This window comes from Misgurnus anguillicaudatus, chromosome 8, assembly GCF_027580225.2.
Source record: "Misgurnus anguillicaudatus chromosome 8, ASM2758022v2, whole genome shotgun sequence".
NCBI lineage: Eukaryota > Metazoa > Chordata > Actinopteri > Cypriniformes > Cobitidae > Misgurnus > Misgurnus anguillicaudatus.
This window is the reverse complement of record NC_073344.2, coordinates 3,963,351-3,975,417: the sequence shown is the minus strand read 5'-3', so window position 1 is coordinate 3,975,417 and position 12,067 is coordinate 3,963,351. Positions and strand designations below refer to the sequence as shown.

The following is a 12,067-nucleotide window of genomic DNA, read 5'->3' as shown; positions in this document are numbered from 1 at the left end:
CAGTTATTTATTGACTATTAGTAAGTACCCAGATAGCATGCAACCATTAAAACAATGTTAAAAATCGTTGATTTGTCAATGTTAATACTATTGAATCAATATCACGTTTGCACCCGCCATTAATATTGAAAAAATATAGAAATTTCAACAAATCACTATTATTGTGATCTGTGTTTGCTTTAGTTGGACCCTTGACTCTTGTGTTTTAATTGTAAGTTAACTTTGGCTGCTGAAGCAGTGTTTTAAAATACATCTGCTATGGCAAAAAAAAATATAAAGATCTAAGGTTATCAAGTAGTTTAATTCTTGTAGATATACCTAAATAATATTAATGAAATAATGTTAAAGATGTGTAAGAAATAAATACTACAGTACTAGTTGGAAGCAGTGTCAGGTCTGTTATTTTGAGAATTATAAAAACACTTAGAAAGTTAAACTACTGAATCTATCTCTGACATCATGAATCGGTCTATGAATCTCATCAATGGTGATGATCAACAAAAGAAAGCAATGACCCAGCTAAAGCAAACACAGATCACAATAATGGTTATTTGTTGAAATTTCAATGTGTTTTCGATATTGATGGAGGGTGTAAACGTGATGTTGGTTCAGTGGTATTAACATTGACAAATCAACAATTTTTCAAATTGTTTCAATGGTTGGATGCTATCTGGGTAGGTACAGCATTTTGTATTAAAGGGGTTATATCATGAAAAATGTACTTTCCTTGATGTTTTGAAAACAACCCTGATAAAAAGCCTAAACAATTATACGCTTGTTTTTTGGTCTTTGCTTATTTAGGTTGGTCTTAGCTAATTTAGGTTGGTCTAGGGTGGACTTTAAGCCAGTCAGCTGATCTCTCAGCCTAAAATCTGCATAAAACAGTAAACAGACCTGTCAGACAAGACTGAAAAACAAACTAACTTTGTCAGACCAAGCCATCTTTGTTAACCAACTGAAACAGAGAGGTCTTTGAAAGATCAGATACAGGTAAGGTTACTGCACCTTTAAAAATAAGTAAAATGATAAAATATTATAATATGACCCCTCTAATCTGAAGTATAAGGAAGATTGTTGAGCAGAGATTAGTGTCACTGCTGGGCAGATGGGTTGTACAAGGCACCTTAAGTCTCTCAATGGCTTCCTCGCTGCCTGGGCTGAACATGATGCGGTCGTGGAGACTGCTGATGGAGCCAGCCCGACTGGACAGGGCGGAGAGAGAGGGAGAGGGACTCATCCCCGTCATAGCATTGGTCACTGTGGAGAGATCATCCCTTTGATTGACAGCTTGGCCACTATTGTTATTGTTCTTGTAATCGGATAAGTCTGTCAGGGAAGGGTTAAGAGGTGCGGAGGTAGGGAGGGGGAAGGCAGGGAGTTACAGACACAGAGTTTAGAGAGACAGACAGAAGCAGGCAGAAAAGGAAGAGCAGAAGGAGGGAAATGTCGAGAAAATAACAGAGAAAGAAAGAGAGAGAGAAAGAGAGAGAGAGAGATAGAATGTAGCTTCAAATGAATTGGAATTCCTCAAATTTCACATGTGAGAAGAAACACCTTATATACAAAGAGAGAATACACAGTCACAGCCAAGTGGAGAGGAGTAGTGGAAATAAAACAGTAGCTATAGAGCAGGCACAGAGTAGCAAAGAGACATCAGCCATTTAAAGCACCCTGTAACTGCAGGATTAAGTATATTTTGGGCACTCAATGCGAGCAACCCGAGAGCAGCATCTGAAAAATTTAACAGGCAGGCATGCAATGAGCCATGCTGTTAATTGAGACTGGTTTGTTATAATTGTTAGTGTACATTGAGCAAAATATTCTGTTAGTAGGCTATTGCCAAAGATAAATACCAATACCAAGTAACGTATTTAATAAGTATCCAGCAATGGCCAGGTCTTAGGTTTAAATGGCATTTACAGACAAACCACCAGTCTATTCAGTAAGGATGGATATCCAAATCCTAATGCATATCAAAAATGTCCACTGCGAAATCAAAAGTGTTGACTGGCTTTATTTAAAAGTATGAGCTACGGTGTTTTTACCATGTTTACCACATTGATTTGTTTGTTACAGATTGTTTGATTGTATGTACATTTATTTATAATGTTTAACCAAAATGACCCATATTATTTTTAGTGAACTGTGCCTTAAAGCAGTATTTGAATATGCAATAATAGCCTGATCAGTGGCGGCCAGTGACTTCTTTTTTCGAGGGCGCTCGATGCAAAGTTAGCCAAAACGTTTATGTAGCCTGTCATGTGTGTGTTCGCAATTTCAAAGTATGTGTTCTGCGCGTCGAGTGATCCTATGTGCATCATGTGTCTTGTCAAGATGAGTGCCTGCTGCAGATGCGTCTAAAGGGTTTATGATAAAAGAGACGCTCGTGTTTGCCAGATACTCAAATAATATCTCATGTTTTTTTTTTATGTGAGTGTCTCTTTTATCATAAACCGTTTTGACGCGTCTGCAGCAGGCACTTATTTTGACAAAACACGTGATGCACATGGTTCACATGACGCAACAAACACACACCTTGAAAACACAAGCAACACACATGACACTCCGAACACATATTTTGAATTTGCGCCCCTCGGACGAGCAGTCAAAGGCCGCCACTGAGCCTGATACTTCTAAGTGATGATGTTTTCTGTTGTAAAAATCTTGCTAACATTATAAGCAGACCTCAGAAAACATTTTAAAATGATAAACAAATGCAGTTTATGACATCTTTATTATAATGGTGAATAACCAAATGACATCACACCAGAATTCTGTAAAATAATCATTAATTGTTTTGTTTTTTGTAATTTATTTTCTGTACAACCGTTTGTGGATTTTGGCATGCCATAATTTTTCCGATTCATTTTTTTCAAGCCCCTAAAAACAAAACAGTTCCTTCCTGTTTAAATATGCTATTCTTCAAGCATTTTGCCACCACCCAAGTCTGACTATGTGAGCCTAGTAATGCCTTGTCTCTCATAATAATTTACAAACACTATTTGTAAGAAACTGTTGGCTGTGCTACAGCTACACATTAGCAGAGAAGCTCATATTTCCACTAAAAGCAGTGACTGTCATGAACATCAACACAAACCACAGTGTTCGTCATCATTGACCACAGTAAAACTTCCATTACCAGATCCATTCTACACTTATAAAATTCATTAAACAGAGAAATGCAGTATTACAAATCTGAGCTACAAATCCACATTTACTCCTCCCACATTTTTCTCAATCTCAAGTAATACCAGATATCAAATGACTAAACATCATATAGCTCTACCTCAAAATAAATATAATACCATTTGAAATGATGTAATGTAACAAAATGTATATTCTAGCGAGTCTGGCTTTGCAATATCTATGTAACCTTCTGCACAATAACATCTTTCAGCTCTGACCGTGCTGCTATGGCAACAGAGTGCTTATTTGGTGCTATTATACTCCTAAGAGAGCTTCAGGCAAGTATCCTGGGCACAAACTGAGAAGACACGGCCCCTAGTGACTGATGACTTAATCCTAATACAGTATAAAATGAAGATTGAAGAGTAATACACTATGTGTAGTGACAGCTGATATGCAAGGATTACATAACGCACGTTGAAAAAGCACTTATAGCTACAGTACTGCGTGCCAAAACAAGCTTTCTCCCTGACCTGGTAGCCCCCCCCCCCCCTCAGCATTATCTGTTTGAATAATGGCTGCAGCACACACTGAACAAATTAGATTAAATATACTCTAAGCTTTACTTCAATGACTTACTTTAGCCAGTGCTAAATGCAAAGATAATTCTCTGGGTTTGGCGAAAGTGCATTCAGCCTTCTCATAAAAACCCTGACAAAACCTTAAAGAAAATAAAGCAGTATCACACGTCCATTTTAGAAAGTTACTGGAATGGTTACATAGAATTTACATTTCTTGCAAAAAGGAAAAAAATCTCCACATACTGCTTATTATTTGTCTTGCTAAGAAAGAGAAGTTCTGTTACATGACATTAATGTTTTGTTTTATTGATAAAAAGTAAGACCATAGGGAGGTCCACATGAAATTGAAATATAGTGTATTTACTTTGTTAGCACATCTTACTTTATTTTGTGGTGAACAGTTCATTATGATAAACTTTTGATTAAAGATGTTTAAATTAAACTATGAGTCTGCTGTGACCACTATTAGACAACAAAATGCCTACTTTTATAGATCCAACAAATTGCCAGTAGGATGAAATAAGCCATGCCTTCCATTTTTTCCTTCAATATTCAGTTCAGTGCAACTTCACATGTTCACATTAGGGCTGTCACTTTTGTGAAAAAATCATTTTCGATTTTTAATATATAAGTGTTCATTGAATCGATTGTAAAATCGATTTTCCATGTCTAAAAAAGACGTTTCCATTTAACGCCAAATAACAGACAAATGTAAAGAGAGCGCCTGAAACGCACAAGTCAGCAATATTTCTTATTCATTGTCATTAAGTTTCGTGCAGAATAAAAAACAGCAACAGTAGTGCAACATTCTCTAAAAAAAATATGCAGAGTGGACTGCTGCCATAAATGAAAAACATTACTGCAGGTTCAACCGGCTGCTTTTATGATTTAGGCAATTCAAAAATTATTTTAAATAATGATTCGATCCATTTCAAACAACTGTTCAAAAATGAAACTTTAAATAGACTTACTTGAAGTTGAGAACATGCTGTGTATTTTTTTTATTAAACGTAACCGACACTTAGGCGGCACTAGGCAGGCATAATGAAATGCGCAAAAAGACTAGGGCCATTACAAATTATTGGTCAGGAAAACAAGTCGATCAACATTTTAGGGGTCAAGAGCAGAGCGCTTTTCATTCACTATATGTCCATCTGTTGAGAAGACGCACTCCGACCGCACTGATGTCCCAGGGAAACTCGGGTACTTCGTTGCCAGCTGCGTATTTCGTACTGACAATCTTCCATCTCAAAAGCGGGTTGCTGTCAGCTCGCAAGGGTGGCTCCTTGTCATAACTCATCATCTCCTGTAAGGTCACAATTTCGACGCTGTCTCGTGTTGCACAGGTTTATTGACGTTGTCCTCCATTTTCTTTGCAAAACACTAGATGCAGCGATTGAAAGCGTGAAACTATAGGTGCGTAAAATTGCTGGGTATTTTTTGTTTAGCTTTCGCACACCTACTGCACTTTCGGAATTCTTTATTTTCTTTTTCCGCTTGTTTGTGAGTTTTGTTACATCTATATTTTTAACTGTTTAATTCTTTTTAAATTAATTGTGTACATATTTGGTTAAAATCGATTGCCTATTTTCGTTTTCGAAACGTTTTTTGGTTGGTCCGATCGATTGTGCAATCGATTTTCGAACGAAAAGTGACAGCCCTAGTTCACATCTATATTTCTGTTTCTGCTTATTTAATACAACCCCAAATCAGAAAAGTTGGGAAACTGTAGAAATTGTGTGTAAAAAAGGAATGTAAGTTAAGTGTACATATAAGGAACAGCCGGAGGAGGACCAATGTTTAGGAATAGGAATGTTGTCCCATTCTTGTCTAATACAGGCTTTTAGTTTGCTCAACTTCTTCCAATTAATGATGCGTGTAATGTTTTCTATGGGTGAAAGATCTGGACTGCAGGCTGGCCATTTCAGTACCCGGATCCTTCTTCTACGTAGCCATGATGTTGTAATTGATGCAGTATGTGGTCATGTTGGAAAATGCAAGGTCTTCCCTGAAAGAGTTGACATCTGAATGGGAACATATGTTGTTCTAGAACTTGGATAAACATTTCAGCATTGATGGTGCCTTTCCAGATGTGTAAGCTGCCCATGCCACACACACTTTGCAACCAAGTACCATCAGAGATGCAGACTTCTGAACTGAGCGCTAATAACAACTTGGGTTGTCATTGTCCTCTTTAGTCCGGATGAAATGGCATCCCAGTTTTTCAAAAAGAACTTCAAATTTTGATTCATCTGACCACAGAACAGTCAGACTTGCCATAGTCCATTTTAAATGAGCCTTGGCCGAGGGAAAAAGCCTGCGGTTCTGGATCATGGCTTCTTTTTTGACCTATAGACTTGTAGCCGGAAACGGCGAATGGCACGGTGGATTGTGTTCACCAACAATGTTTTGTGGAAGTATTCCTGAGCCCATGTTGTGATTTCCATTACAGTAGCATTCCTGTATGTGATGCAGTGGCATCTAAGGGCCCGAAGATCACGGGCATCCAGTATGGTTTTCCGGCCTTGACCCTTACACACAGAGTTTATTGCAGATTCTCTGAATCTTTGGATGATATTATGCACTGTAGATGATGATAACTCAGAAAACTATTTTTTGCTGCAGCATTGGGGGAATTAGTGATTCTTTGCCCATCTTGAGAGACACTGCCTCTCTGAGAGGCTCTTTTTATACCAAATCATGTTGCCAATTGACCTAATAAGTTGCAAATTGGCCCTTCAGCTGTTCCTTATATGTACATTTAAATTTTCTGGCCTCTTATTGCTACCTGTCCCAACTTTTTTGGAATGTGTAGCTCTCATGAAATCCAAAATGAGCCAATATTTGGCATGATATTCCAAAATGTCTCACTTTTAACATTTGATATGTTATCTATATTCTATTGTGAATAAAATGTAAGTTTATGAGATTTGTAATTTTTTCCATATTGCATATGTTTTAATCTATTTGATGTTTTGAGTTATGATCTGGATATTTTTAGGGTGTGTGAGCAGAGGTATAGTATATTATGTAGTATATTATCAGAAAGTGCAATGATGTATTTGAGTTAAAGGTATAGCAGAAGATTTTCTTTTTCCGGGTGGATCATCTAGACTATTGGTCATCCCAGTTGTCAATCATTCTGATAATATGTTGACGTAAGGCCTTCGTACGTGCTCGTCCCTAGGTTCGCTTTCTGCACATGCGCACTTTCATGTATATGTGTGGTAGGCTACGGTTTCAACCATTCATTGAAGCGTTCTCACAATGTTTTTTTTCCAAAATGTCCGAGGGTTGCAAGAGAAAAGGTGTATATGAATTGTATGACCAGAAGAGAAAGACATCTGAAGACAGAAACAAGAACAGAGTGTTTTTGGGAGACTATTTCACACACTGGCATGCGCTAAAAGCGCAGGTGGGCTTCCCACGCGAAATTTGTACTCGACGGGTAAAGTTTGGCATGCTATTTGGAGAAATCCATTTAAAATCACTTCTAGTAAAAGGTTTTTTTGTACATTTCTAATTTAAAAATGAATGACAGCTCAAATTGTCCCATTTCTCAAGATTTCACGTGGTAATTTGATCATATATATTTCATAATATTTTTACCCTTACATTTATGGTGCCATTTTTGTGTTTATATATTTCTTGTTAACGTCTTAAGTAAAACTCTTTGTTCATTATTCTAGAATTATTACTATTTAAAGAAGACAAACTGAGTGAATGAGTGAAATCAATTAGCTCATTAGTGTGACATAACATTTATCTAGTTTTGCATTGCAAGCCAAAATAAAAAGCTAACAAAACAGAGTAAAAAAGAGCAACAGACTAGATAAAGCAGCTTCCAGCTGAGAAAGCACATCACCAACCAGGGTTACAAAAAGTAATGCCTTGTACTTAACAGGCAATATTTGATGGCTTTTGTGGAATATAAAAAGAATATGACTTTAATATGATTTTTGTATGACTGCATGAGAGAATATTACTTTCCCTTCAAACTAATGAACCCGGGGGCTGCAAAGATCTGCTTTATCTATAAAAAGCTGCCAAAGCACAGAAGTCAGAGTATATCTTATAAGATAGAGCCCAAGAAACACACATTTCAAACCACCAAAATCTTCAAAAGGCCCTCGAAATGCTAAGAACAACAAAGGAAAGATAATAATGTGAGTAATATAGAGCAGAGAAATCAATCATAATAAAATTAAACAGAACAAAAGAAAAAAGAGAGAGGGGGGGGGGGAGAAAGAGAGAGGAAAGTGAGAATTCATGTTAGACACAGAAGGCTAAAATCTGAGTCTAAACTTTATAAAGTCACTTGACACTAAATTAAACCAAACCCAGAGGGTTGAAGACCAAATCCTTGGTTCTGAGGCATTTTCCTATTGGGATCAGCATCAAGATACAGTACAATGACAACAGAAACGAGTATTTAAGAAAGAGAAAAAACAGAATTAGATGTGCACAGGGACGAGTAGAGGATCATCTGAGATGTGAGTTTTTTTTCTCCAAAATAAATAATGTGTGTGTTTCAATTGCTTATTTGTGCTTAATTTGGGATTATCCATAACCATCTATGCAATTCTCTTCATCATTTATAGACATAGAAAAATACAATAAGGTTCAAAAGTCTTTCTTGTGAAAACACTACAGGAAGCAAGGAAATCTCATACTTTGTATAAAGAAGTTTACTTGGTTCATGTCACAAATTTGCTTATTTGATTAGTGACTTGGAAAAGGTCAGATTTTTAAAATAATTCCTATTCTTTTGACATCATAAAACTTCAATTGCAAGGCTTAACTTACTTTAGGTCTTAATTACCAAAAGTTCAGTGTGGACTTTTGAACCCCACATTTTTTGATATCTGTCTAGTACTATACATTTGAATCATCATTAAAACAGCCTAAATGTCACAAATGCTGTCTGGTGAAATAAAAAACTGAATTGTGTTTATGTATCAATTAAGTTTGAAATAAAAGATATACTTACTCTCAATAATGTCGCCCAAACCCTGGGCAAAGAGGAGATCCTTCAGACGTGACACCTCATCTTTCAGCTCACGCACCAGTCGGTTATTAGGATCTTCATTGATCACAGCATTACAACGGATCTGCTTAGCCCTGTCTGCATACCTGTATCACACACACACACACACAGATCTGCCAGTCACTTTGAATTCAAACTGAACACATACTCTTATATGTTGTACAACAGTGTGCTTTGACATTTCATTTTCTTATGGATAACACATACGACACATCAATAAATCATGGTATAGAGAAAAAACATAAGAAAAACAACTAATATTAGATTTCAGACATTGTTCCCTATTGCACGCGGGCACACCCTTTTCCTGGGTGCCCAATTACTCTGTTCAGCAGTTTAACTGCACATCAGCATCTTTGAAGGGCATTTGAAGTATGGAGCAGGTGTGTGGAGAGGGAACATGAACGTTCTCGTTATGCGAGACGTACCGCTTTAGCCGTCAGCACATTAACTAGCTTATTAACAACTTCAGACAGAGAAATAATGATGAAGTGGATGTTTACTGAAGCAGTGTACCTGAGAGTGCTGAGGGTCTCATCATAGTTAATGTCAGCTGGACTGAGAGCGGCCACCATTGCGGTGCGAGAGTTGCCACCTGCACAATGTTCAAGGTAAAAGTGTATTATGAGGCAAGATGAAATAAAATATACATGACAAAATATCTTTCATACTTACCGAGATTCTCTCTCAGAAGCCAGGTTAAAACTGAATCTCTGTATGGAATAAAATTTTCCACTTTTTTCTTCTTTTTATTCTGTGTGAAAAATCATTTGTACCCTATTATGTACAATGTTAGCATATTATTACTGAACATTATTCATAAAATGGTAACTTCAGGACAGACAGACAGACAGTGTTATACCTTGTTAATTCCAGAATCCTGCGAATACAATAAGTGAGAAAATAAATAGCATGTTTATTTAGTATTAAGCTGACTGAACTCTCCAGGTACAAAATAATATATCTTCAAAGCTCAGAGCAAAACAAAACACTTACCACCTCAGCCAGAGCTGAAATGACTTTCCCCAGGGTGGTGAGTGATTTATTGATGTTTGCCCCTTCCTGTGAGCGAAAGAATGAATAGAATTAAAAAACTTGAAAAGGTTAAAAAATGGACTGTTGTCTGAGAGCCCAGAAGGGGATTTTATCTTTGGGGAGAAGGTGAATACTATCAAGAAAATTAGAAAATTGTCATTTTAAGCAAGACAGAGGAGTTTATGATTTTCTATAAGATTGGTACAGTCTCATAAAGCAAAGAAAATAAAAGAGAGGATAAGTGAATTTTAGATGCTCAATAAAAGCAACACTCACTTTGAGGCGTGTGCCTTTAGCTCCGGTGGAGTCTGCTCTCTCGCTGCCCGCTAAATCAACCAGGCTGATTTTGCTGACCTGCCAAAGAGGTTAAATAATAAATATACTAAAAAAGTCCATCTCACTTTCCACAACATCCAATCCAAAAAATGGCCCAAATGCCAAACGTCATCCAATATGGTCGCGGGCTGATCATGTGATGGGAGAGAAACTGTCATGTCTGCCCTCTAAATTTATTGTGACTGACAAGGTCTGTAACATGCAATAGCAGTGCGTACCTTTTCTGAAGTGTTGTCTGTCTCTGCATCATGCCGCTTCTGGGTAAAGATGATGTTGAAGACAGCGTGGGAACGGCTGCTCGTCTCATTCATGTTAGTAGCGGCTACTGTCCTGAATTACAGGACACAGAAGAATGTTAATATTCAGAAACATCAGTCATATGAGGTGCTCAGACACTGAGATGTAATCTATCTATGTGGGGTATTGATGTGCATTGAAAGAAGATGGTTGTGCCTTTGTAAATCATCCTAACAGAGACAGAAATGTAATGCACAACAAAGAGACTCCTATTGCTGTACTGTGATCTATATAAACATTCATCATATACTGTTCAGATTCAATTCTAATACCGCTCAGACTACACAGCCATTTAAATCTGTAGTAACAAAGTAATTAAAAAGAATCACAATTTATCTTTTTTATCTAATCCAAATTGTGTAATAATTTTTTTTTTTACATAATAAGATCCTGTCTGTTGCGCTATGCCAATGAGATGTTATATAACAGGCTAAATATATTGCGTAGGGGGATGTCTGAGATAACATGTCTGATGTGTTTGCTGGGGTAAACAACACCTTGAGTCAAATTAGAAATCGGATTATCACTAAGATCACAGAAATGCATTAACGCAATTCGCAGAAATAAATGTTTGTTTTGCGGTAGAACTTAAGTCATGAAATTACAATAATAATGAGTTTCTAGCCAGTAAAAAACAATAGCTTCTTTGTCAAATGCATTAGTACAAGTTTTCATTTAAAACATTGACACCAAAACAACAGCAGTAACTAGTAGTTAGAGTTAGTTAGGTATCTTGACACATTTCTGTTCGATATTACAGTGTTAATGTTCTAAAAGTATCCGCTGTCATCATTAAAAATGCTGCACATGAATCCAATTTGGCTTTATGAGAGTTTCCATGGAAACCAATAATTTGATAGTCTCTGAGTATCACTAAGAAGAAAATGCCATCTTGTAATTACAGAAACACATTGTCAATGCAAACTTTTGAGTAGCACTATGCATTAGAAAAGAAACATTATTACCTGGCCTTATTCCCTGAGTCCATCAGATCTTGAATGTCATTATATGATGTGACAGCAAGCTTGGACAGATCCTCTACATATGGGCCTAGCAAAGGGTGCTCTCGTACACGCAGATTTCCTTTGTTTTTTGGGTTTAGAAGATCTCGCACCCGCTCACAGTAAATCTCCATATAACTAACCTAAAAGCCAAATGATAGTATATTGTTTGAATGGAGAACAAGCAAAAAGGCAAATATACAGAACGAGGTGTTACAACATTTTAACTGTAGGGTGTTTTATCATTAGAGTACTGTAACAGCTGAGTTTACTCAGGGCCCCAGATGTGTCAGACACATAGTGAGGTGGGTAGAGTACCCAAAATCTGTACTCAACTAAAATTACAAGTACTTATGCAAAAATGTACTCAAGTAAAAGTAAAAGTATCAATCTAATTATTTACTTGAGTAAGAGTAAAAAAGTATTAGATGAAAAAACTACTCAAGTAGTTAGTTACTCGTTACTTCCGATCTGATAGAGAGTAGCGCAAAAGCACTGAATTTCAGACTACTTGGAGGGTTTTCACAAACTTCTCCTTAAAAGTCCCATTGTTCTGCTTATATACAAGTAAAGCAGCCTATCTCAGTCCTGCAATGGATACATTAACATCATATAACGTGTCATTTGAGAAAAAATCTCAAACA

The 12,067-nt window shown here is 36.8% G+C and overlaps 1 protein-coding gene across 23 annotated transcripts in view; it reads right to left on the bottom strand.

Moving 5' to 3' along the window:
• kif1aa (kinesin family member 1Aa) overlaps window positions 1-12,067 on the bottom strand; it is a 92,061-nt gene that overhangs the window by 53,944 nt on the left and 26,050 nt on the right. For 11 of the 23 annotated variants that reach the window (XM_073870118.1, XM_073870121.1, XM_073870117.1 and 8 more), the window contains exons 6-15: window positions 11,388-11,566; window positions 10,344-10,455; window positions 10,066-10,143; window positions 9,751-9,816; window positions 9,617-9,634; window positions 9,430-9,508; window positions 9,271-9,349; window positions 8,698-8,840; window positions 7,807-7,845; window positions 1,124-1,326 (exon numbers count right to left, since the gene is read on the bottom strand). In XM_073870118.1, the coding sequence (XP_073726219.1) occupies window positions 1,124-1,326; window positions 7,807-7,845; window positions 8,698-8,840; window positions 9,271-9,349; window positions 9,430-9,508; window positions 9,617-9,634; window positions 9,751-9,816; window positions 10,066-10,143; window positions 10,344-10,455; window positions 11,388-11,566 (996 nt within the window). The remainder of the gene's footprint in view (window positions 1-1,123; window positions 1,327-7,806; window positions 7,846-8,697; window positions 8,841-9,270; window positions 9,350-9,429; window positions 9,509-9,616; window positions 9,635-9,750; window positions 9,817-10,065; window positions 10,144-10,343; window positions 10,456-11,387; window positions 11,567-12,067) is intronic. The other 12 variants (XM_073870122.1, XM_073870123.1, XM_073870135.1 and 9 more) reach the window with 3 other exon arrangements.